The 27,224-nt window shown below is 36.7% G+C and overlaps 1 protein-coding gene across 1 annotated transcript in view; it reads left to right on the top strand.

Moving 5' to 3' along the window:
• F13A1 (coagulation factor XIII A chain) overlaps positions 1 to 27,224 on the top strand; it is a 206,146-nt gene that overhangs the window by 92,732 nt on the left and 86,190 nt on the right. The window contains exons 5-6 of the mRNA XM_043968344.1: positions 10,949 to 11,067; positions 20,748 to 20,855. Coding sequence (XP_043824279.1) covers positions 10,949 to 11,067; positions 20,748 to 20,855 — 227 coding nt within the window. The remainder of the gene's footprint in view (positions 1 to 10,948; positions 11,068 to 20,747; positions 20,856 to 27,224) is intronic.

Genomic DNA, 27,224 nt, shown 5'->3' with positions numbered 1-27,224 from the left:
AAAATAAGAAGTTTCCACACCTGGACTATGCTTGGGTGCTCAGTTATTTACCAAATTCTTGCATCATTAATAATGCTGAAATTTGCATGGCACTTCATTCTTTTCAAGGTACTTTCCCATCATTATCTCATTGAGAGCCAGTCCATTGAAGAGTACTGGGTTTGGAGTTGGAAGTCCTAGCTCTCCCATTTAATAATTTAATATCCAGCATGACCTTGTACAAGTTACTTTACCTTTCATGGCCTGTTTCCTCATCTATAAAATGGGGGTAGGGGTAGGGAATGAAATAGTTAAATTCTAGGGGCCATGATCCTCACAACACCCTTGGAGAATAGCAGAGTATCATTTTTTTTTTGTTGTTTTTGTTTTTGTTTGCAGGGCAATGGGGGTTAAGTGACTTGCCCAGGGTCACACAGCTAGTAAGTGTCAAGTTTCTGAGGCTGGATTTGAACTCAGGTCCTCCTGAATCCAAGGCCAGCGCTTTAACCACTGCACCATCTAGCTGCCCCCGTGGCAGAGTATCATTAACTTTAATCACAGAGTATTATCAACCATATTTTCCAGATAGGGAAATAGGTTCATTGACATGCCCAAGATTACACAGAAAGCTAGTAGCTAGTAGCAGTAACTTAGGTCTCTGGACTCTTGGCCCAATGCCCTTACTACTTTTTTGAAAGTCAAAGTCCTTGGTTCTTCTGATTCCATAATGATCAAAAGATTTGTCTGGAAATTTCTGTAATTGTAGTTTCTAGGGCCCTAACCATGATTGTATGGAACCAAAATGAAAGAGAAAGAGGAAGGAAGGTCCAAGCTGATATTCATGAGATCAAACAATACTTTTCTGTGCAAAGAAAAATAATGTATAGCATCAAGGGCACACTACTCCCCAGGAGGGTAAGTGCTAAATAAGGAAGACCTGACATTTTCTTTGTAGATACTGTTCTATGAATAATAGTCATATTTCTAAAGGGATTTGAATATGCTTGAAAATTCCTTAACCAGCAAATCTGGCAAATGAGTACAAATCAAAGAAACTTTCAGAACAGATATAATCTGCAATGCATGCAGCATGTTTAGCAGGTTAGATTTCAGGGACTCATAAGACTTCTAGTCTGTTTGCCTGCTTCTAGACAGGATGGCCAGTAAACCATTCTAGAAAGATGGATGAATTTGAAATTTCCAGAAAAGCTAACTCCAAAAATGCCATTTTTAATATGTTACCATGTCTCACAACTCCTACAGGCAAGATGTTGTTCCTAATGTCAATTCTGAATCCCTCCTAATACAGCTTATCACCCCACCTGCTTAATTTCAATGATGAAAAATATTTTGCAGACTGAACTCCTTTTTGTTGTCTTTCTTTGGTGATTCAAAATACAGCGGCCTTTTAAATAGGTACTAGTAATAGCTAACAGTTATATATTATATATTTAGAAATAATATGTAATATTAAATATACTTATATTTATATTATATTCATAACATAATATAAATATATATTAGATAGTTGTATGTTTATATTGTGTGTGTATATATCATATTTATATTTATTTCTATATTATTTGCCAGATTGTGCTAGGCACTTTATAATTATTATCCCATTTGATCCTCACAACAACAGTGGGAGTTAGATGCTGTTATTATCCCCATTTTATAGATAAGAAAATAGAGGTACAGTGACTTTCCCGGGGCAATACTGTTGTTAAGTGTCCAAAGTTTGATTTGAATTCAGGTCTTCCTGACTTTAGGTCTAGTGTTCTATCCACTGCACCACCTAGCAGTGGGAGGCATGTGTTATATATTATTTCTCCCCAGCTATTGCAAATTTCCTCATATAGGACTGCTCCCTTCAACCTGGCAAGTCAACCAGGCATTTTAAAGGGGACATATCCATGACTCTTCCATGTTTTTTGAATAAAGGCAAAGGGTATTTCTAAGTATCTAAAAGCTAAACACCCATCCTTGAGACATCATTAAGAGATAAATGACTTGAAAGTCAAAGGTAACCTGAGACCATGGCTAGAATGCGGAGTTTGGAGTTAGGAAAACCAAGGTTCAAATCCCATCTCTGTGATATATTAGCAGTATAACCTTGGACAAATCATTTAACCTCTATGTACAAGAGCCAGCTCCCTCAAACTAATCTACTACATGAGAGAAGGCCTCTGCATGTCCTTTGTACATTGCCAATTAGTAAGAGAAATCCCAGCAGCCCTCTGAACAACGTCTTTGGATTTTCTTTGATCCCTAAATACATCTTGCTGGGATCCAGACCTTTAGGAAGTGAAAGACTTTTTAAATTTGCAAAAGTGACTTACTTTTTTACCTTAAAGTAGCGTGTGAGTAAACTCAAAGGATTTAGCAACCAATACTAGCTAATAGTCTACGCTCTCCCCTAGAGGTGATTCCCATAGTAAAATTAATTAAATCAGTATTCCTTTCTACTGTCCTGGTATAAATTCTAATTGTGCCTGGTTGAGTAGGCAAATGGCAGTTTCCAAGACTTCCTGAAATTAATTCTATAAACAAGTCCTAAAAATTTACCAGCCTGCAATTTTATTTTTAACTATCCCAACATCTCTACAAATGGCAGTGTAAAATAAATGAGATCTTCTTTCTTTACTATTTGCCTAGCGTAAATTGTTAGCCACCCTTGGTGACTGGTTATTTACAAGATTGCCTGATGATGTGCTCCAGCTTCAATGCTGCTCATGGACTAGGATTTTATGCCAGCAGGGCTAGTCTTTTCATCTATAGTCGATGTACCAAGATCACAATCTGCACCATTGGTTGTTTCTTTGTTTTTTGCCTCTACCAGCAAGCCCCTTAAAAATCTCTTAAGACCCCAGGGGCCTGTTACTCTAGTCCCACCCAACCGAACTATGGGAGTCTTATCTCCCAGCCTAGTTCTGGGGCATTTGGGAGCATGAAGTGTGGGGTAATAGAGAGCCAGTGTTGAATCAGAAAGATCTGCATTTAGGTTAGGCCTCTGATACATACTGGTTGTGTAACCTTGGGTAAATCACTTAACCTCTCAGAGCCCCACACTTTAAAGTTCCATAACTTTGAACTGCAAAACAATTGTGGGACATCAGCACTGGTTAAGAATCTCTTCACCTGCTTTTGACTACACCAAAGAAATCACCCTTAGAACCAAAGAGAAAACACCCCAAAGCATGAATCCCCTGAATTGTAGTAGAGTTTGACTTACAGAACCGTGAGCAACTTAGCTGGATGTCTTTGTTTCATGTTAGCTTTCTTAAGTGCCAAGATTCCCTTCTCTCTATTCCTCATAGACAACCCCCAAAAAGCAGATAAAAGGAAAAAAAAGAATTCCAGGGGTTAAATCACCAAGTTTCCACTTTTTTAGCCCATCAAACAAAGATTTTGGAGTTTCCATAGTGATGTGAATATTTTTTACCTAGCTCCAGGACAACTGTATTTTAAAGTGACAGGTGCGCTTTACCCCTTCAATCTTCCCATAAAGTCAAGAAAAAAATTTAAAATTAAAATGCAGGCTCCTCTATTTGACTTTCTCTGACTTGCCATGGATTCATGATCATGCCTGTCCATCTTCTGGCATGATTTAGATGAGTGGCTGGAAGAAAAAGGACACTTATTCTTGAGTCACAAAACTGCCCCACTGTCCCTGGTTCGTGACTTTGATTCATAATGTGCTATCAATAATAACCCAAAGATACAAAGTAAATTCTTGGGTAGGGGAGGACTGCCTTTTCTAAGTTTTTTCAGTTGTAGTTTTGTTATAAGTATATGAAAACAATTCACAAGAGCAAAGAGAAAATGAAATAACAATTATAAATATATATAGTCCTTGCTAAGAGTCTGCTACTGTAATGATTGGAATGATGCCACCTACTGGAGACTTACTATAGGAAAGCTCCACCATGAGGAAAATGCCTCAGAGGGCAAGGCCATATGGCTTTTCCTTAGCGTCAGGAAGTGACATTTGCTCATGGGTGCTGTCTATCAAGGCTACCAGCCAATCAACTTGAGGAGCCTCCTATTTTCTGGGAGGAGACAGGAAGGAGGAAAGAGGGCCTGAGCGGAGAGCTCTCTGTCTTCTGGGTTCCTGACTTGATGGTGGTGGTGGTGGCAGAGGACTTGACAGGAAATTTGAGGAAAGATAGGAATGCCAGGCTGTTGGAATTCTGTTCTCAATCTTTTTCTTTCTATTTTTCAATAAACCCTTAAAAACCTAAACTCGTTTTATCAGTGATTTTAGTCAGTTTCCCCGAAAACTGGGGGAACAGATTAGAATCCACATTTAGAATCTTAAATTACACACTACAAATGTGTCAAAGTGAAACCAAGTCAAGTCAACAAGCATTTATTAAGTAACTCCTATCTCCCAGGCATTGTGCTAAGTGCTGGGGATATGAAGAAAGGCAGACACCATCACAACAATGGGTGATGACACAAACAGATATTTATCTCAAAGAACTGAGATAACAAGAATAGTCACCAGAACTGACATTTGACTAGTGGTTTAAGGTTTATAGATGGTTTATGTTCTATTTGAAGTTCTTAGATTTTATTTTCACAGCAACTATTTCTGAGGAAGTCAGGACAGTATTATTATTCTGATTGTCCAGATGTGAAAACTCATTTTCAGAGAGGTTAAGTGACAAACATTCCCAAGCCTACATACCTAATTAACTGTATTTAGATACAGAACTTCTTCTTCTTCTTCTTCTTCTTCTTCTTCTTCTTCTTCTTCTTCTTCTTCTTCTTCTTCTTCTTCTTCTTCTTCTTCTTCTTCTTCTTCTTCTTCGGAAGGCAATGAGGGTTAAGTGACTTCCCTGGAGTCACACAGTTAGTGAGTGTCAAGTGTCTGAGGCTGGATTTGAACTCAGGTCCTCTTGAATCCAGGGCTAGTGCTTTATCCACTAAGCCACCTAGCTGCCCTGATACAGAACTTCTAAGTATAATTCAAATTCTTCCTACCACAACTTCTAGATTTGCTAAATCTCCAGTTGACTTCTATGCTATTCATACATAACTATTTAATACTTTTTCATATATATTGTTTTCTTAGTGCGTATAATATATATAATTTTAATTATACTATATATTATATATATTATATTTTATCATATAATTATATAATATATATAATTGTAAAATTCTTTTTCTCTATTTCTCTTGATTCAAATCGTATATATATATCCTCATTTAGCTTTAGCTCATGCTTTATTGAAAGTCTTTAACCATAAAATTAAAATAGTAATATTGCTTATTTTGTTGATCTAAAAATAGCCAATCTTTAATTAGTGTTTCTTTGTAACTGTGTGACCTTGGGAAAGTCACTTAACCTTGTTTACCTCAGTTTTCCCATTTGGAAAATGAGCTAGAGAAGGAAATGACAAACTACTCTACAATCTTTACCAAGAAAAATCTGAAGGGAGTCATGAAGTGTCTCACCTGACTGAAAATGACTGAAACGACTATGTGCGAAGCATTGTTCTTAACCCTGGCAATACAAACAGCAAAGTGAGACTGTCCCTGATCTTAAGGGGCTTACCTTCTAATGGGAGAGATAATATAGATGGAACATTTCAGCTGCAAGTCAGATGGAAAAGGCCCCTAGTCCTTAGGGTGTAGGAGCAAAGCAGATGGTAAAGTCTCTTCTTTAATGTCCCTTCCCACCGATAAAACCATATTCACTTCCAGTGTTGAACTGTTTGACTGTGTCAAGGACTTTGGTGGCAAGAACTCTCTTTTCTAAGTTTAATCTAACTAGACCCTCTGGATATAAATTTTCATATATTATACTACATGCTATCATATCATATATCATATATCACATCATGTATTGTATTCTATTATATTGCATCACATCCCATATTATATTATAGTATAGCACATCACATCATATGACATCATACCACATCACACCATACCACATCACATTTTATTATTATATATATTTTAACAATACAGTTCCTGCCCTCTAGTAGTTTACATTTTCTTAAGTGGAAGGGGTAAAAGAAAATAAATATACAAGAAAATATACTAAAAGATAGGAAAACTATTGCCTCTGGGATAAAATATAAATATCTGTTTGGCACAAAAACAAAAACAAGCAAACAAACAAACAAAAAAACTCCTAAGAATTTGGCTCCAACCTACTTTTCCAGGCTTATTGTACATACCTCTCCTTTGTGCAATCAATCTTCCAGCCAAACTGAAATCCTCCCTATTCCTCACACTGGATTTTCCATCCTCAGTCTCTGCCTTTGTAGATATTATGGTTTCCAGTGCCTGAAATGCACTACTTTCTCACCGCCACCTTAAGAGTTCTGGTGCTATTTCATATAGGAAGCCACCATCAACAATCTACCCCTACTTGCCCAATACCTGTTAATTACTTTATAATGATTTGGTGTTTAATTTCCTGTGTACATGTTGTTTCTCCCCCATTATTATATTTTAAATATTCTTGTGTGTGTGTGTGTGTCTGTGTGTGTGTGTGTGTGTATGTGTGTGTGTGTGTGTGTGTGTATAATTTCCTATGCTGTTTTCCTTATTAGAATATAAGTTCCTTGATGGCAGGAACTCTTAGAACTCCCAGTGCCTAGAAGAGAACGTAGCAGATGCTGATATTCAGTATAATTGGATAAATGCTTTTTTTTCTTTGATTGCTAGAACTAGAGGGGATCAGGGAAGGTTTCACAAAATAGGTGGCCCCTAAATTTGCTCCTTTAAGGAGAGGAACATTCTGAAAGACAGACAAGAGGAAGAAAAAGCCTTTCAGCTATGGGAGGGGCAGGGGAAATCAACCTACATAAATGAATTAAAGTGGGAGAAGGCAAATTTAATTCAGAGCTGCATGAAGCGGAGTAGTTTGTACTTGTAGCTACACAATATTTAAAAGTTCTAGAGAGAGGGCTGCAAGGACAGGTAGATCTTTTCTATCAGGCAAATTTGGGAACAAGAGTCCTCACAAGATTATAAGGGATTGATTAGCATTTTCTGGCTGAGATCCACAGGTCCATTTAAATACTGAAGTCATTCAGCTTCTGGATGTATTTATAATGTAACAACTAGGGTTTGGAGAATTCCAAAATCAAATGGTCAATCATCTCATTTTGCAGATGAGAAAATTGAGACCCAGGGAGGTACCATCCCAAGGTCACAGTGAATTATTGGAAGAACTGAGTCTAGAACCCAGGTTTTCTAGCTCTCACAGCCCCATGCTCTTTTCACTAGATCACTGCCTGCTATAGCTCTCCAAAGGGAATCCTGGGTTTGTTGCTTGTGAAAAGAAGAGATGAAACGATTTTCTGTTCTCCTTTATTCTCGTTGCGTTTATGGGTAACATTGAAGAGAAGGTAAATAGGCCTTTTGAGCACATCAGGGGTTGGGCAAATGATGCTCCTATTTGCCTACAGCTAGGCTGGATGAAAAGGGAGACATGGGGAGGGGACGGAGCAGTCTCCTTTCTCTTGCACTAGCTGGAGAACACAGGTTTCCTGGCACTTCAGGGAGATGGGAAAGCACCCTGAGTTTTTAAAAGATGTGATAAATACTTTTGCAAGGGTAAAACCCTGCTGTGTCAATGTGAGGCATGCCTTTATGGCTAAATTATAAATACAATGGCGATGGCACTTACATTAGTAGTGCCGGTTCTATTTTAAGTAATATGACAGATATATGAGAGTTTTAGTGCCTTTAAAATTGAATCCATATTCTTAGATGGGAACTTATGAACACAAAGCCCTGTGGTGGGAAGAAATAATCAAAGGATATAGGCCTGAAAGGGGCCTTTCATGATCATCTAATCTTAATGCTATTCGTCAGTCAGTCAGTAAACATTTATGAAGCGCCAACTGTGTGCCAAGCTGTGTACTGTGTACTTCCCTTCAAACTGTCTTCAGGTTTCCATCATTATTGCCATTTTTATGAGTACTGTGGTTATATAATATCTCCTTAACCTTTTCGGGATTAGAGCTACTTTTGCCTTTTAATTGTTGGTGAGATAATAGGGAGATAAAGGAAGGGAGGTACTGAGATTAATAATAACACATAGATAGGTAGGTAGATAGGTAGGTAGGTAGGTAGGTAGATAGATAGATAGATAGATAGATAGATAGATAGATAGATAGATAGATAGATAGATAGATAGATAGATATGAGAGAAAACTTTAGTATATATATAAATAATGCCCAGAAAATATCAGAAGACCAGAAAGAGGCACAGGCAAGCAGGATAGTTTTGAAATTTATAGGTTGAATTTATTACATACTTTAAAAGAAAAAGAAGTTGTACATAATAGAGATGAAGCAGCAGTGGTACACTGGATAGAGTGCTGGACTTTGAGTCAAGAAGACCTGAGTTCAAATTTCCCTAAGACACTTATTAGCTGGCAAGTCATTTAATTGCTCTAAGCTTCAATTTCCTCATCTGTAAAATGGGGATAAAAAATGCACCTCACAGGATTGTTTTGAAGGTTGAATCCATGGTTACGCCCTGTGCTGTTCTACAACCAGGACACAGAACACATGACAAGACAGGATCTGAGCAATGATCATGTGTCCCGAAAAGTCAGCTTCATGTCTGTCTGACATGCCATGATTTAATTCAATTACACACCATTGGGAAAGATCATCCAGAAGTTGACATCTTTGCAATGCTTTAATGTAATTGAAACAAATTGATAACAGAAGAGGCCATTGAATACACACACACACACACATATATACATAAACATACATATATACATATATGTATATATGTATATTATATGCGTATATATATATATGGGGGGGGGCCAATGAGGGTTAAGTGACTTGCCCAGGGTCACACAGCTAGTAAGTGTCAAGTGTTTGAGGCTGGATTTGAACTCAGGTCCTCCTGAATCCAGGACCAGTGCTTTATCCACTGAGCCACCTAGCCGCCCCCTGAATAAATATATTTTAAAGAAAAATCTGGAAAAATTTTTAAGAGTTTGAGATCCATTTTATCCCATTCTCCACTGTCAGAGAAGGTCAGGGAAGGTATGGTGATTCCATTTCATCATCCAATCAAATACTTCCTACTGAATATACCTTAAACGGGATACCCATTACAATGACATTGGGGTATGTGTGTGTGTGTGTGTATGTATGTATGTATAAGTATGTATGTACTTGTATACACATACATATACAGAGAGACATTTATTATTGAGTAGCAAAAGGTACCTTTCAAGATCTCCCAAAATTAAGAAAATCATTATTGGACCTAGGGAAACTAAGTGTCTGAGAAGAAGACAAAGGACAAAAGGGAAAAGAATGAAAGATTTCACTGACTAGAAGCTGGACATGAGCAAAGATGAAGTACTCAAATAAATGTTTACCTTACTCTAGAATGGGAAAAGAAACAAATAAGAATTGGAATTAAATGGCAGGTTTATCGGGGATATAGAGGGAAAGAACTAGAAACCAAGAATAGTCTCTCTAGTGTGAGATACTTGGAAAGAAGAATCCAGAGCTGAGAGAGAGTAGTAAGGCTTGTTCCTAAATTAGACCAAGCTGGACTCATGGATTTGGAATCAAATTCATATTTGATTTATATTTCTGTGGTACCCTCAAAGATAGGATTCATGCTTTACCAATATCTTCAGAGGCATAGTAAAGATATTTTTATTATACTCAGAAAACCCAGCCTGGGAGTGTGTTACAGGATGCTTACTATGCAGAGAGATACAAGCATTGATGGAGTGTATTCCCAAGGCTATAGCCACAGAGAAGGAGCCCCAAATCCTCTCAGGGGGACAGCCAACACAAGAAGCCTGATCATGCACACTCACATGGAAAAAGTGAAAAAGAACTAACTTCCTTCTCAATCAATCAATGAATCAACATTAGTTAAGTACCTACTAGGGGCAGCTAGGTGGCACAGTGGCCTGGAGATAGAAAACTCCTCTTCCTGAGTTCAAATCTTCCCCCAGACACTTGCTATATGTATGATGGTGGGCAAGTCACTTAACCCCATTTGCCTCAGTTTTCTCATCTGTAAAAATGAGCTGGCCACTCCAATGTCTTTGCCGAGAAAACCCCAAATGGGGTTACAGAGACTCAGAAATGGCTGAAAAAGAACTGAAGAATGACAAGCACCTTACTATGTGTCAGTCACTATGCTAAGTATTGGGGATGTAAAAGGAAGAAAAATATAGTTCCTGCTCTCAAGGATCTTAAAATCTAAGTTCCCTATCAAATGGATACCATGAGTGATGAAATTGCCTTCTAAGCCATTGAGGATGGTCAAATGCAAGGATGAAGAATGATAAATAGGTTGAATCAGTATTCCACTGGTATCCTTAAGACATCAAGGAAAAGTGGCATTTTGGATAGACCCCTGTGGTGTACTCATTGGAGGACAAGGACAAGAATCCCTCTCATAAGGATGGACAAGACCAGATGGGTTGCAAGCTGCATGGCTCGAAGGAACATACAAATTGATGAGATCATAGATTCATTCTGAATATTGATGCTTTGATGGGTGTATGATTTCTTAGGCCACAGATTTATTTGAAAAATCATCTGCCATTCAGCTATTTTCTATTAATATTAATAGGGGAGAAATTGTTCTTTGATTAGTGTTGCTGATTTGGAGCTGCATCATAGAATTCTGATTTTTAAATTGCTGGTGCACAGTAATCACAAAATGCTTGATGAGATATGGAGATTTAATTGTGCCATCCTGAGCACATGAAGAAGAGTCTGGACTTGTCATCATTTCCCAGCATGCCTCATTTACATTCCGATTTTTGGTGCTGATTGTGCTCTGTTGATTCAGATGCCATAGAAAGAAATGAGAGAAGACTCTGTGAAGTAGAGGCATTTTTTCATTATATTTTTTATGATTCAATTCAAAAATGAGACATTACTTTAGAGTATTTGAAAGTGACTTAGTAATGCCTATTATGTTTAAAACCTTCTGCAGAGGATGCTGTGTATCTGGATAATGAGAAGGAAAGGGAAGAGTATGTCCTGAATGACCTTGGAGTTATATTCCATGGAAACTTCAATGATATAAAAACTAGGAGCTGGAACTATGGTCAGGTAAGTCATTTTAAACTTTATCATCATCTTTCCAAGCATTTATTCAAACCCATGATGCCCAAACTTTTGGGATCCCTTTTCAATGTCAAAAAAGTTGTGGTTTCTGACTTGAGAGTAGTTGGATTATTCATATTTACTTATTGAAAAAAAATGCATTCTCTTCAAAAAACTATAATGCTTTAATGGATTTGTGAACTCATTCATGTGGATATGTCCAGTAACGAAAGAGACTGTGTCCTTAGAGAAGGCAGGAACTCAAGATAAATGGTACCAGATTATTTTGTCTCTGTGGAGGAGAAAGGCAAGTTCTAGAGACAAAAGAGCAAGAAGAAGAAGGAAAGACAACCTGAGGAAACTTGGGATTTTTTATCAAAGGGATTTCCCTAACCTTCTTCTATCCCTTTATTTCTGTTATTGTGAATTCTCATAGTAGGAAGACTTCAAAGTATTCTTTTGTTCTACCATTTCTTTTCCAAATTTAGCCTGGTTTTGGAAACATTTATGTCCCTTCTACATAGACAACCTATATACATACATTAAAAAATCCTTTTTTCCCCTTTGTTACCAATGTATTTTACATTTTATCTACAAGCAATAAAAAGTCATTGATGACTTCAATCAGGAAGACAGGTGTGTGACATGGATAGATCTTATTTTAGGAAAATCAATTGGACAGCTTTGTGGAGGCTAGATTGGAGGTAGGAGGCAGAGAGAAGTTCGGAGGCTGTTGCAACCAGGGTAGAAGTGGGTACCAGTAGCATCAAGGGGATAGATATAGAAGCTGTTGTTGAGGTAGTATTGACAAAACTTGGCAAGTGAATGGATATCAAAGTTAGGGGAAAGTAAAAAATCAAGGATCATTATGAGGTTGTGAATTAGGTAACTGGAAAAATGGTGCTTCCATTAACAGAAATGGCACAAGATTGGAAGACAGGGCTACCCCTATTTTAAGAGGTAGAAAAGAATAATGAATTCCATTTTGGATGTGTTGAGGATGAGATGCCTATGGGACATCCACAAGAGCTAGGCAAGAGAAAAAAGTTAAAACTATAATAGACATAATGGTGCCATCACAAATTGTCACTCCTACTTTCTCACAGTAACAGTATATACGCATTCTTTGTTCTTGTTACTCTCTACTTTTTTAATTCTCCTGAGAAAAAAATTTATACATGTATTTCTCTTGATTTCTGCCTAGCTTTGTAAAGTAGCCCCATATTTCTGTCACTCATGACTCCTCTTATTCACTATTTTCTTTACTATTAATACATTGGACTATGTGGCTGGTATATTTCAGACTGTCTGCTTTGTTTCTTTTCTAATCTAGAAGGTTAGATGTTGGGACAGAGGATTATTAGAAAAATGTTTTGTGTATTGTTGGAGGACCAAAATGGACAATAGAGGTGAGGGGAACACTCAGTTTTTTTGTGGTCTGTCATGTTTTCTAAGTTGAGCTTACCCATTCTTTCTGGCCCTCTTTTAATACTTTAAAAATCCTGAATTGTATCCTTACAATATTTCTGTCTTATACTTTATTTCTGCATGTTTCATAGCCCAGACCTCCACTATTCTATATGAATACACAACATACTTTAGGTATATTTAATGGATTCAGTAGACTGTTGTTTAAAAGGCAAGCTGATAAATCTCTATAAAGTTCTTTGGCAAAATAAACTTAGTTTCTTTTTTTAAAATAACTTTTTGCGATTTTCAGTTTTTTTACATTATAATTTCTTATAGTATCCCTGCCCCCTTAGCCATCATGCCATATAACAAATAATATTTTAAAGAAAAAGCAGGGGAAAGTTATTAAAGCTGATCAATAGTCAAAAAAGTCTGAAAATAAATGAAATGTTGTGCATGTGTGGACCTACCAACTCTGCAAAGGAGTGGTTTGGGTGTCTTCTCATATCTCTTCTTTAAGGCCATGCTTATTCATAAAATACACTTAGTTTCAAACAACTCAGGTAAAAAAATAACAATTTTAATACATGTCTTAATCATAAACTGATGGATTGTCTATATTGCCAGCAAAGTCTACATCAAGTCAATTAAGAATGTAGCTTTTTATGGACCATTGATGCAATGTTTCTACACATGAATGCTACTAATTATAAATGGGTGTTATCCCTGTATTAAAACTGCAACTATAGATCCTCAACTTAGATGTATGTTGTTAACAGCTAGTTGAATTAGAACTATCTGAATTTAAAAGTGCTGAGTATTTTTTTATTTTTTATTGCAATTAAGCCAATTCACTAATTCAGCTTGGCAATCTTTACCCCTTGAAAATTAGATCTAATTGATGAGTTTTAGTATACTTCCCTAGAAACATGCACATTTTCAGAGGGAAACATTTTGTAGCAACAACAAGAGGAAAAATAAGCAACGTGTTGTGTTTGTCAGAAAGTTTTGCTTGAGGGATAAAAATTAACAGCTGACATCTTCCAAAGGTGAGATATAGTTTTGTCTTTGATGTTGGTGTTCATGAATGATGTTTTGAATAGTGTTGCTATCAGTGCGTGTGAGTGTGGGAATAATAATGATCTCCCCTCGACCAATGCTGCTCTCTGCGGCCTAGAGTCACTGCTAACTTGAATTGAAAGCCCCACAAAGCTCAACCTATAAAGATGCTGACGGTGGTTTGAAAGACTTTGAACTCAGTAAACTATGAACATCATGCAAATTCCTGAAGACAGATGTTCAGAAGCTGGTGGATAACTAAGGTTGTAATCTTGAATTTGGAAAATGTACGCAGAATGAAATGAAAATGAAGACAAATTATTTTGTAGAACCAGCAGTCTTTTGAGCTGATAAGCCAGAAAAAGACAAATGCATTGAGGAAATCCAATATATGATGACTTGCTTTACCAATAAAAGCTTGTTTTCAAATCCTGCTCTCTGGACCATACATTATCTATCCAGTTTGCTTTAATCACTAATAATCAATAAGTTTAGTGTCCTATGGTAATCAATCAATTAACAAACATTTATTAAGCACCTACTACATGCCAGGCACTGTATTAGGTATGGACAATGAAAGTAAAAAGATCAAAACAATTCTTACTCTCAATGAGCTTACATTCTATTGAAGGAGACATGTGACTCTTGAAGGATTCTTTGAGGCACACATGAGGAAGGAGAGAATAAGAAATGGCTATAACAAAGGCAGAGAGAGGGACAGTAGAGTACTGTGTGTGAGAGATGGAGAAAATCAGTTTAGATGTGTCATAGAGTCTGAAAAGGGACTAATGAATGAGATTGGCAAGATGTGTTTGTTCCATCTTATAAAGGACTCTAAAAGCAAAAAGAGAGGAGTTAATATTTTATCCTGGAGGTGATAAGGAAGCTATTGGAATTTATTGAGGAGAGGAGTGACATCGTCAAATTGGTGCTCAAGGAATGGCATTTTGATAGCTGCTTGGAGGATGTACTAGAGTAGGGAAAGACTTGAGGCAAGAAGACCAATCAGTAGATCCATCTTCCACACAACTGTTAAACTTGCTCATATCCCTACAGATTCCAGACATCCCGAAAATCTAATGCCTATGTACTCAAAGAACTGCAGGATCTCAGAGCTGGTGGGAATGTTTGAAGCCATCTAAGTCTAACCCTTTACCTAAACCCAGAATACTCTCTACAACCTCTCTTACAAGTTATAACTCAGTTTTCTTTTGAATATGTCCAGTAATAGGGAGCTCACTATCTTGCAAGTCTGCCTATTCCACTCTTAGAGAGCCTTGGTTTTTAGGAAGTTCTTCTCTTTGCCAGACTAAAGTCTGTCCTTTTCTAGAGCCACATAGGATAAATCTAATGTCTCTTCTCCCTGACAGCCCTTCAAGTATTTAAAATGCTTTTCATTTCTCCTTAAGTCTACTCTTCTCTAAGCGAGATATCCTCAGGTCTTTTAACTGTTCATCTTATCGGGTGACTTTCAGCTCCTTCATATTTCCTCTGGATGTGCTTAGTACAAAGGTACTTGACAGCTCTCTTGTTCTGGAAGCTCAAGGTTATAATATATTGTAATGACGCCCATAGTTTCTCCACCCTTCTAAATGAAGAAGGCCAAGGGAAACCCAAAACCCCTAAGTCTGCATTAAGACATACATCAATACATATTTTGGCAACCGCATCATTCTGTTGACTAAATTTTCAATCAACTAAAACCATGCATCTTTTGTCAAATGTGTCTTCGATGCTGTACCTGTATAGTATTTTAAAATTTCAGTGAAAAAATTTTAATTTATCCCTTTTAAATCTCATCATTAATTTATAAGTATGCCTTCATCCACGTTATCAATAAAGGTTTTCTTTAGAAGCAAACAAGGGGCAAAGCCCTGGAGAATGCTTCTAGTGGTTGACATTAGTCCAATGTTTAGATATGGGTGTTCACCCAATACTGAACTTTCCTGACAGTATTATCATCCAACTCACATTCCTCCATCTATTAATGAGAATATCTTGGAAGACTGTTAAATATCTCACTGAAATCCAGGTATCACATTAGGTAGGTTTAGTTACTCAAACAGATCTGTGATTCGCCCATTTGGAAGTTTCTTTCAATGTCACAGCTTACAAGACATCAATACCTTCTAATCTTGTTTGACTCTTATCCAGGTCTCCCCCAGATTCATCACACAGGGTCCTTCCAATATACTGGAGGGCTGCCTTGCTTTCTCCTAGCATCAGTGATACCCAGGGAATAATTGAGAAGTCCATTTGTCATCCCTAGTTTTCACCCCATGATTACCCCATCTTCTTTTCCTTTAAACTTTCCCCCAATGCTATTTTTCAATCCTGCTCTTCTTCAAAGTGCCCCATTGGCTATATGTTATAGTCTGCTCACTCCCTTCATGGACCTCTCCATTGCCCTTTATGTGCTAGATATTTTTAATACCTCTGAGACAATTGTGTTATGTGTCTTATAGCCAAACATCAAAGCCAGTAGAATAACATTATTAAAAAGATGAGCTTCAGCAATACAATGATCTAAGACAATTCCAAAGGACTCTTGATGAAAAATGCTCTCCACATCCAGAAAAAAGAACTGTGGAATCTAAATTCATATTGAACCATACTGTTTATACTTTCTTCTTGTTTTTGAGGTTTTCCCCTTTTGTTCTGATTCCTCTTTCACATGACAAATGCAGAAATATGTTTAATGTGATTTTACATATATAACCTATATCAGATTACTTTGTCTTGGAGAGGGGGGAGGGAAGGGAGGGAGGGACAAAAATTTGAAACTCAAAGGGTTGTAAAAAAAACAAATGTTGAAAACTATCTTTACATGTAACTGGAAAATAATAAAATACTTTTATGATTAAAAAAAGATGAGGGGTTTTTTTCTGGAAGAAACTTGGGGTCATTAAAGAAGCTTTGTAACTTCCTGAAACCAATATAGTCCATTCTCCTCTTTGGTTTAATTCTGGGCCTAAACCCCATGTACAGTTGTGTTATATATTGCTATAGCCATCCCAGACATGGGTACTGGTAGAAAAGTTCTAAAGATTTTCCATCCAATTGGATATCCTAATCTGGGTATTAGATATTTTTTTCATCCACTTGGTCTTTCTTATTTGGATAGTTAGGCAAAACATTTTTGAATGGCTACTGATCCCTTCCAAGAAGCTCTGTATTATTCTAGGGCTTGATGCAACCAGGAAAATATTATCTGTAGATAGGAGCTTCTATTTGTATGATGAAAATAATTTTCTGTTTATATGATGTGGAAACAACAAAAGTAATTAGTTAATCTCTTCACTCAACAAACTTAGTTGAAGTTTGAGCAATGTAGAGGCCAAATAACCAATTGTTTGATTTTTTTCACTTTCCAACTGGATGTTGCATTATAAAGTAGATGGTTCCATTGAACCATCATACACTTGATAAACTAGTACAGTAATCCACTCCTGCATCTCATGTTTTGGGGCTCATGCTTCAATAGTACATTAATTGGTTCCTTAAGGAAGGATTAAGCATCAATTACTCACACAGTCAGGCTGAGGTCACAGAGAGAAGCATCTGAATAAATGAAAAATAAAGTATAGATGACAAGAGTTCGGGGCAAATGCACTTTCATTGTTTAAACTGTGAGCTTTGACATTAGCTTGATGGCTGGATGTAAAGAGGCCACTTCCTTATACAAGTGAAAGTGATGAGTCATGGAGGAAGACCACAGGCAAGGGAAACAGGGGCTGAGCAAATGCGAAATGCCATGTATATATACACATACATACATACACATATACATACATGCATATATACATACACATATGTGTGTATATATATGTGTGTGTGTGTGTATATATGTCTCTATGAAGATTGAAGACACAGATCCCAGACAGTCTTTGCTGGACTTATGATTATTTAATAACCAAAGAGACACAGTTTGGTCACATGAAGCCTCCACATGCAACTTTGCTAGTAATTTCTGATGATACCCTATCCCAGTAGTCCTTTTCTTTTCTTCTTTCTCTTTCTCTGTATATTTTTCTCTCACTCTTATCTTTGTCCCTTGTTCCTCGAGGTTTCCTTTACTTTCTTGTTCTAGTAATTCAGGCATAGATAGCAGTGGGTCCCAAATACATGCTTTACTCTCACTGTGGACTCTTGGGATTTGAGTTGGCTAATATGGCATATAATGGTTGTGACTTTGGATGAATTGGGTTATTTGGGTTATATTTTGGGAGGGGATTGTCATTAATTTTTCATGGATCCTGGCTATCAGTATTCTGGCATCCTCATCCTTCTCTTTACCTCAGACCCTCTTCTCTTCATTGGTGACTACCTCCTTAGGACCACCAATTTAGGAAGGACCTTAGGTATATTTTGCTCCCACCCACTCCTGGACTCTCCCTTCCTTCCCTTGCTCCAAAATTCTGTTTTCCAGTTGCTTATTTTGTGTTGTCTTGCCCCATTAGAACACAAACTCCTTCAGGTTTTTGCTCATATTTGAATCACTAGTGCTTAGCAAAGTGTCTGGTATGTAGTAAGTGCTTGCTAAATGTGCTGTCTATTTATTTATCTATTTATCTATCCACCTTCAACAAAACAGTGGAAAGGAGAGTAATTACCAACTGCTTCTTTCACCAGAGGGATTGAAGATTAACTGAGATTCATGAATCAAACTTTGAGTAGTGAACTTCATTGGAAGGCAAGCACTCTGTAATTATGAATTATTGTAGTACTCCAGACTAGACACATGAGATCATTGAGAACCCCGCCTTAAAAAAAGAGCTTTGTGGTAGTCCCATGGGAAATGACTCTAATCACAGCCTCTTACATCATCTCAATTCTGAACTATGTCCCAAGGTCAATCCAAAATGACTATTTCTCAAAACAACAACTAAACTTGAGGCTATTGCAAGGCACAAAATAACATTATAGGAAATATAACCAAAGACCCCATGGGTACACTGATCAGCTGAGGGAAGGGTATGGCTTTATTCTCTTGGTGTTTTGTGATAATTTTAGAGATGGTGGAATCTAACAGCCATGCTTTAAAAAAAAATAGCCTAACTAGCCTAGTGTGGAATCAATTAACATTATTGACTACCATCTCCAGCAACTTCTCCAGCTGAGCCTAGTCTTATGACTTTCCTTCTCCTCCCAGATAGACAGAGATAAACAGTGTCCTCTTCCCTCTCCATAAGGCATCATTTTGACTCCCAGTAATGCAATGGCACATATGTCTTATATCTTCAGCACTAAGCACCATGTTTGATCATAACAGGTCATGATAAATGTATGTTGAATTGAATATGCAAGATACATTTTTTTTCTGACTGATCCACAGGGAGACATACAGACCCACAAAAAATGAGCTGAGCAAAGAATCTCAAAAACTGTAGTTGAGGCAGTCCTTCAGAGTACAAGGGTCTGCTTATGTATCCTACTTGTGGAGGCATACATATACATCGCTTCCAAAATAATTTCCTCCAGCTTACCAAAGCCTGGGGATAGGAGATAGAGCCAATAGCAGTCAAATCACAACCATTAGACAAGTTCTCAATGTTGATTAAGCCCTAGTTGGACTTCATTCTGTAGGAAAAATAACTGATGAATAATGAAACTCCACTAGGATCACTTGAGAAATTGCTCTGTTTACTTCAGTCCTAAGATGTTCAAGTTATGTTGATCTTGTACTATTGATCACACCAGAATAATGAGTATGGGCTTCTGGGAAACTTATGAGGTATTAATCTATGGATCCATGCTTCTGGTACCCAGAAGCATTTTCCTTTTGTTAATATCAAGAATATTTGCTATCAACAATAACTGATATTGGGAACTGGTTTCTAAGAAACTGTATAACACAAATTCACATTTCTTAGTACCTATGGAAATTCAAAATTAATGAAAATCAACTTGAAAAGGTATAGCAGAAAGAGCAATGGAGTCAGAATACCCAGGTTCAAATTTTACTTCTTATAGCTGAATGACCTTGGGCAAGTCACTTAATATCCCTATGCCTTGGTTCTCTCATCTGTAAAATGAGGATGTTGGACTAGATGGCTTCTAAGATTCCCTTGCAGCAATTAATCTATGATGTTAATGGACTAAATAGTCATGGCATATTCTGTTTCCTGAACAAAGCTATTCTACCCACTCAGAGGATGTGCATACATTACTGCATGTGGGAAGGTCATAGGATTCACAGATGGACAGGATGTTGGGGGGGGGGTCATCTAGTCCAACTCCTTTCTTTTATAGATAAGGAAAGGTCCAGAGATGTTAGTGATTTGCCTAAGGTTACACATATAGAAAGGAGCAGAATCAGGACTTGAAGGAAAGTTTTCTCCCTTCACTCCTGGTCTGATTGTCTTTTTGCTATCCTATAGCACACATTGACCATCATGGTACTAATTATTGCCTCTAGCCATTATAGATGATTTTGCTAGTTTCTGTGCCTAAGTGATTTCTCCTAAGCAGATTGAGTTGTATTATTGGGCATTTCCTTTGATGATAAATTCTACTCTTTCTATGCCTATCTGCCTTCTTGTAGATTCTGGGATCCATCTTGTCTCAGAAGAATAAGAAGCCTTAGACTTGTATTCTTTAGCTAAGCTCACTTATTATTTCAGAATGTATTCTAAATAAGCCAGAAATTCTTCAGTGATATACCTAAGAGTCAATTTATTTTAAAAACTCATGAGGACTCGTGTTGTTTTTGAGGTTTAGGGACTTTAGTAACTCATTCATTGTTTAGCCTTGGGCATTTTAACAGCTATGCTTGAAGAATCCTCTGAAATGAATAGGCCATTTTCAGAAGGACTTAAATTTCTAGTTTATTAAATGAATGGGCACTTTTATAGTTATCTTAATAATTATGGTTTAGTATGTTATTATTTTGGGGTATATTAAATTTTATGCATAGTACCTTACAAATAGTAGGTCCTTAATAAATATTTGTGGGATTTAATATACTATTTATTTTAAAATACCATTGTCACCTTTCATAGTCAGGCCCCTGAAACTGCCTTGAAAATGAGAATATTTTCCTCCCTTTGATCAGAGCATTTCTCACTAAATGTGGGTGATTAATATTTTTTTAAAAATCTAGGTTTCCAAACATTGGACTAAAATACAGTTTTGCTTCATCTATTTTTAGGCAAAGAACATTTGCTATGCCGAATGGATATTAAGCAGTTTAATTTTTTTCCTTTCTTACTGCATAGTTTGAAGATGGCATCCTGGATGCTTGCCTATACTTAATGGACAAAGCTCAAATGGATCTCTCTGGACGGGGGAACCCAGTGAAAATCAGTCGTGTTGCATCTGCAATGGTAGGCATTACATATCACTGATTATAGTATATTGGACATGATTTCTTTGATCTGATTCAGGATTGCCATTTAATTGAAAACTATTGAAATGATGGAGAACTTATGGGTAAACTTTTGGTAAATGTTCCAATGGTGATTATTCTTCGTTTTTTTTTTTTAAATAATGAGTTGGAAAAGTGATCTCTTCTCAATGATTTCATATTCCTTATATTTCCAATGCTTGAAGAAAGATGATAATTAAATAATATGAACAAGTGATTCTTTAAAATAGTCTGATTTTGGTGTCAAATGTGATCATGTCAATGCCATAGTGAGAAAGTGCTATGCATTTGAGTCATCAGATTACCCAACTACTAGGATTAATTAGGAATTAATAATTAAGAATAAATCTACTTCTCAAAGGATAGGTAGGGCATTTCTAAGCTTGAATTATGTAAACTTTCCTGATATCTTGGCATACCCTCCCCCTACTACACTAACCCCAGATCCATCTCCTCCTCTGTTCCCCTTAACCCCTATTTTCAGTCCCTGCTTTAAGTTGTTGAAGTACCTACATTTTTAAGGAAGGTTAAGCTCAGGAATTATTTTTGTAAATGTAGGTATAGACTGCCCAATAATCATTTTAAAAATCATTTGTTAAGTGCTATCCTGAGCTCTTTTCATAAGGAATTCATTAGCAATCATTCCTACCCCCTACAGGTTTTTATTCTAAGACAGGTCATAATTATATGTCCTTCTATGAAGAGAACACACAAAGAACCAAACAAGGATTGAATAGAGAACAAACATGTATTTTTTAAGCCGGGTAATAGAGAAGTTAAATATTTACATTATGTTTGGGTAGAAGATAAATAAAGAATAGGAGAGTTTTATTTCTGCTCCGTAGGCTAGTCAAGGAAAAATTCTTGGAGGATGTATAATTCAGAAGGTGCTTAAATGAAGAAAGAGAGGATCTGGCAAAGTAGTTGAGGCTTTGTAAAAATGGGGTCAGAATGGGATGATAGGAAATATATTCTGTAGTAGAATACTGACTAGCCTATGAGGTAGGTAATATTCATATCCCTATTTTATATTTGAGGAAAGTGAGGCAGGCAGGGGTAAGTGATTTGTCCAGAATCACACATCTAGTTGATGTCCACTGGGCTACCTGGCTGCCTCTAACTGGGAGTGCATGATGGTAAATTGATTCTTTCTCAAGGTTTCTTAAGATGATATTCTTTAGCTGAGGAAACTTACTTATAGACATCTTGCATTTCTTATTAATTTAAAAATTATTATCTTATGCAAACCAGTGCAATTGGTAAGTAAACATTAAATGATCCTAATGCTACATGCAGAGACACTTAGCCAAGCTGAGACTTTGATTCTTAGACCAAGGAGGTAATCCTAATACAAACTATACATTTCTATTAATCACACATAGTCAACGAAGTTCCAGGCTGGGGAACATAACATTGCATAAAATTCAATTCATGGATTTTTATCTAGTGGTGGGTGTGATTGGTTTAGGAACATTACCACTGCCCTGAGTTCCTCAGACAAGATGGTCTCCAAAACCAGTCAAGCTTGAAAAATTAAGATATTGAAAATATTGATATAGCACTAAGGAGGAAATTTTATTTTTAATCAAGAGTGCTTCTAATCATCTCAGAAGTCTTTCCTCTTCCTTTTGAATTCTGAATAATTTCAGTGAAATGAGAGGAAGTAGACAAAGCTGCAAACTTCTCTGTAATGGTACCTTCCTTTTATCTAATGCAGAGAGTCTTGGAAATAAGCCTTGCAATGGAAGTTCAAGATGAAACTCTAGGTGATAGTCTTGACCACAGCTAGCCCTTCCACATTGTCAGAAATAGGGCCATGGCATCCCGTGACATGGAAAATCCGTGAAAAAATTTCTGGCCCTTCTTCATACCAGAGAAGAAGTCCAAACATTTTTCTTTTTTTACAGTACCTTATTATTAAATTGGGGTTGATATTATACAACACTATACACATATTTTATGCATTTTTTTGTTTCTAAAGATTTTCTGTGTCATCTAGATGGACTTTATGTGTCATTTGCAGGTTCCACAAAACTCCCCCCAAATTTCCATTTCATTTTTTATGCCAACCTGTAATATAGTGAAACTGCAATGGGGAAAGTTGTGATGTGGAAAGGATATATCATGCCTGGGAAAGTCCCTGAGCACCTCAGCCAGAGTCTCACCTGCTAAATGAAGGCACTGCACACTTTCCTTTTCACAAACTTGGAATATTTAGATAATGACTATCTCAAAGACAGCATAGAGGGGTGGGTGGTGTCATAAGCATTTACTATTTTCCAGGTGTTCCACTAGTTGCTGGAGATAAGTACTGGACTTTTCATTTCACTGGAAGAGGGAATTCCCAGCTGAGAAAATTCCCTTTAACAATGCAGAGGCCAACTCTTGAACAACTTGGAGTTTTAGGCATTGCCTAGGATATTGAGAGATCAGATAACTTGCCCAAGTCACACAGCCAGTATGTGTCATAAGCAGGACTTGAACCTTAGTCTTTATACCATCAGAGATAGTTCTCAGTCAACTTATCCATGTTGCCTTTGTGTAGGAGGTCCTAGAAATTCAAAGATAAAAATAAAATAAGAACAACTAAGCTTAAGTTTATTTCATTTTTAATTTATGGAATAAAATAAGCATTTCTATAACAGTATAATAAAAAGATGATTACTTATGAAACTACAAATTATGTACAACTTGTTCTTCCTTTTAAAGATATAATAAAGTTATCATATAAAATTCTTTTTTTCTTCCTGTCCCTCACCCTAGAGATGGCTACCATTAGACACAAATAGGTATATATATATATATATATATATATATATATATATATATACATATATATATATGTGTGTGTGTGTGTGCACATACACACATATATTCATACATAAAATTATTCTATACATACTTCTGTTTATCAGTTATTTCTTTAGATGCAGATAGCATCTTCATATATCCTTTATTGTTAGAGTATTTATAATAGACTTATCCCCTGATATTTCCTAACTATGGGACCCTGAGCAAATAATTTACTCTCTGAGCCTCAGGCAACTTCCTAAAATCTCTTTATTAATTAATAGAAGAACTGTATATTTAACTACCCCAGACCAACCCAGCTAAGTCTGGAGAGGTTCATAGCTAGAAGTATGATTAGCAACTGAAGAATTTTTCTTTTCAGCCACAGCCATTCACAGAGACCTCCTAATAAAGTATGGAGGAGTAGTTGTCTGTGAGAGAAGTACCCACATAGATGAAATATCATATCCTTGGAATGCTGATGTAAATATTTTGCTTTTACCAAAAATATCATCATAAATTAGATGTGTTCCCTGGTGGTTGACTAACCCATCATACTTAAGTTACCCTTGGTCAAAGAAAGGGACACATTTGTTTCTCTTTTCATAGTTGGTCCAGATGCCTTAGTTCCTGAGGCCTAGATATTCAAGTTTTCTTCAAAACATTTAGAGCCTTTTCCTTGTGGTTTCCTTTTTTTCATTCTGTAGTACTGTAAATTCAATATTTCCTCTGGATCCCTTTACTGAGTCCTGTAGCTTCACTGTAATGTGAAAGGGGAATAGTTTATAACCTTGACTGCTCGAGGCAAGTAGACTTTCCCAGAAGAGACAAAGCATCTCAGAACTGAAACATTTTTGATTGGGTGCAGAGAGACAAGACCAGAATATGTACCTAGGGATTGGGCTAGAGATGCTATAGACCTTTACAAACCAATTTTTATTTAGGTTTCTGGAACTGTTGAGAGGTATGTGTAACAAAAAAAAAAAAGGATGGTTTAAAAAAAATAACTTTTCTAGACAAATTGATACCATTCATTCTCTTTAAATCCCAGTACTTGATTGCTCTTTTCTTTACTCTTCATTTCTGACAAGATGATCACCACTAAAGTTGAATATTTTATACCATCTCAAAACTATACTTATTCATATGTCATCAATGCAGTAAAAGTTATTAGCCTTAAATTATTGCAAGGGAACTAGACTTGGGTAAAGGGTTCACAGCAGTCCTGCCAAGGCATGTCTTGACAAGGTCAGTCTAGTATAGAGGAAAGAGAGGGGTGTTAATGATAACTAGTTCTTAGTTCTCTATGGGTCCCTGCTCCTTCCTTCCTGCTTCAAAATGGCTCTTCCAACATTAGCTATGGGAAAGGAAAATTTTTTGCACCATTAGTTGCTATATCTGTTATAATCACTGCTGCTATTGCTTCTTAGTGTTTCTTGAATACCACTGATGGACCCCAATGTTCCCCACCACCATTGCTTTGAGTTAAGATATTAGGATCCAGGGCAGCTAGGTGGTGCAGTGGATAGAGCACCGGCCCTGGAGTCAGGAGTACCTAAGTTCAAATCCAGTCTAGACACTTAACACTTACTAGCTGCATGACCCTGGGCAAGTCACTTAACCCCAATTGCCTCACTTAAAAAAAAAGATATTAGGATCCTATTAAATTTGCAAAAACTCAAATGCAATTTAGACCTGTAAGGAACCTAAAAAATAACCTAATAAACATTGGCAATCTTTTAAGAGAGAAGTCATTTGGGGTAATAGTCTTAGAACCTAACTTTTTGAAGAGCCTTAAAATAAATATTAGGGCGGCTAGATGGTACAGCAGATAGAGTGCTGGGCGTAGACTCAGGAAGACCTATGTTTAAATCTGGCCTCAGTCACTTACTAGCAAATCACTACAGTATCTTTGCCAAAAATAAAACCCAAATGGGGTCACAAAGAGTTGGATAAGGCTGAAGATGACTAAATAACACAACAAAATAAACAAATAATATATGTCACATACCCGGCACTTAGCACAGTGCCTTGGCATTTAGTGGATGCTCAAGAAATGCTTGAGGGGCAGCTAGGTGATGCAGTGGATAAAAAATCGGCCTTGCATTCAGAAGGACTTGAGTTTAAATCCAACCTCAGACACTTGACTCTTACTAGCTGTGTGACCCTGGGCAAGTCACTTAACCTTATCCATGTTGCTTCTGTGTAGGAGGTCCTAGAAATTCAAAGATAAAAATAAAACAAGAACAACTAACTAACCTTCATTGCCCCGCAAAAAAAAGGGGGGGAGGGGGGCTTCACATTAATACCAAACAAGTGGAAGCCAAAAAGAAATGCTTGTTGAATTTAAGTGAATATGTCATTGATGGCAGAGAAATTTCATACCAACTTCATCTGGTTAATATATAACTTAATTATTCTATTTCATTTATACAAGAAAACATAGAAACAAAAGACCATATATTTATTCACCATCTCCACAAGTATCTTATTATTATGTTATAAATTATATTATAAAATGTTCTAGGAACTGGAGGAAGAGTTAGGAAGAGATTCCTATAGCCTTCTCCTATTTGTAAAGTAGTAGAATTAATTTATCTGATTAGAAAATATTTCCTAAGAAGTCAGAAAGACTGATTCTGAAAGAATATATGTATGTGTGTGTATACATAGAAAAAATGTGTACATATATATATAATGTAGATATAATATAGATAGATACTCACATATATGCACATGTCTCTCTATATTATATATCTATATCTATAAACACATATTTAAAACAGAAATCCATAGAGTAGGGGGAAGGAAGCATGGTGGGGTCATTTTAGGAAGGAAATTTTTTCCTTCTATCATTCCTTCTGTCTTTCTAATATTCAGCCACTGACTTCTCTGATACTTATAACATGCCTAAATGACCCCATTCTTTTTTTAACCTTTATTTACCTCTCTAGTCTGTCCAAAGTCCTTTCCTATGTCTCTCTTCCTTTTCAATGATAGACTTTTGTTTGTTTGTTTTTTTAGTGAGGCAATTGGGGTTAAAGGCACTAAATATAAACTTCCACCTCATAATTTTACCTAAAGTCAGCTCCAGAGTAGGCTTTTAATCAGGTTATAGCAGGATTGGAGTGAGGGACAAAAAGGTGGAGAACCCAATGTATAAGTGATGATATTGTTACTGGCTAACCAAGAAGTGAAGGAAGAAGGAAACAAGAATTTATTAAGCACTTACTATATGCCAGCAGTAACTCTTGAGTTTCTTTCCCTCCAAGATCGATATCTTTGTGATGGTAAATTGGACCATCTTTTGTCCCAATTCTTCCCTAGCCCTTAGTTATTGAATGGGCATGGCCTCAGACAAACTGAGACCTGGGAAAGACCTTAATTTAGAAAAGGACAAGGTCACCCACTGAATCACAGACCATTGCCAGTTATCAACTTTTTATCTTGCCACTGGTCTTTGATAACTGGAAGAGATATTGAGGGTGAAGACTTTGTGTAGCTCTGCCTCACTTAATTCCAATCCATGAGCAAGTCA

The sequence above is a fragment of the Dromiciops gliroides genome, chromosome 1 (assembly GCF_019393635.1).
Source record: "Dromiciops gliroides isolate mDroGli1 chromosome 1, mDroGli1.pri, whole genome shotgun sequence".
In the NCBI taxonomy this organism is placed as follows: Eukaryota; Metazoa; Chordata; class Mammalia; order Microbiotheria; family Microbiotheriidae; genus Dromiciops; species Dromiciops gliroides.
This window is presented reverse-complemented; position numbering and strand designations above follow the sequence as displayed.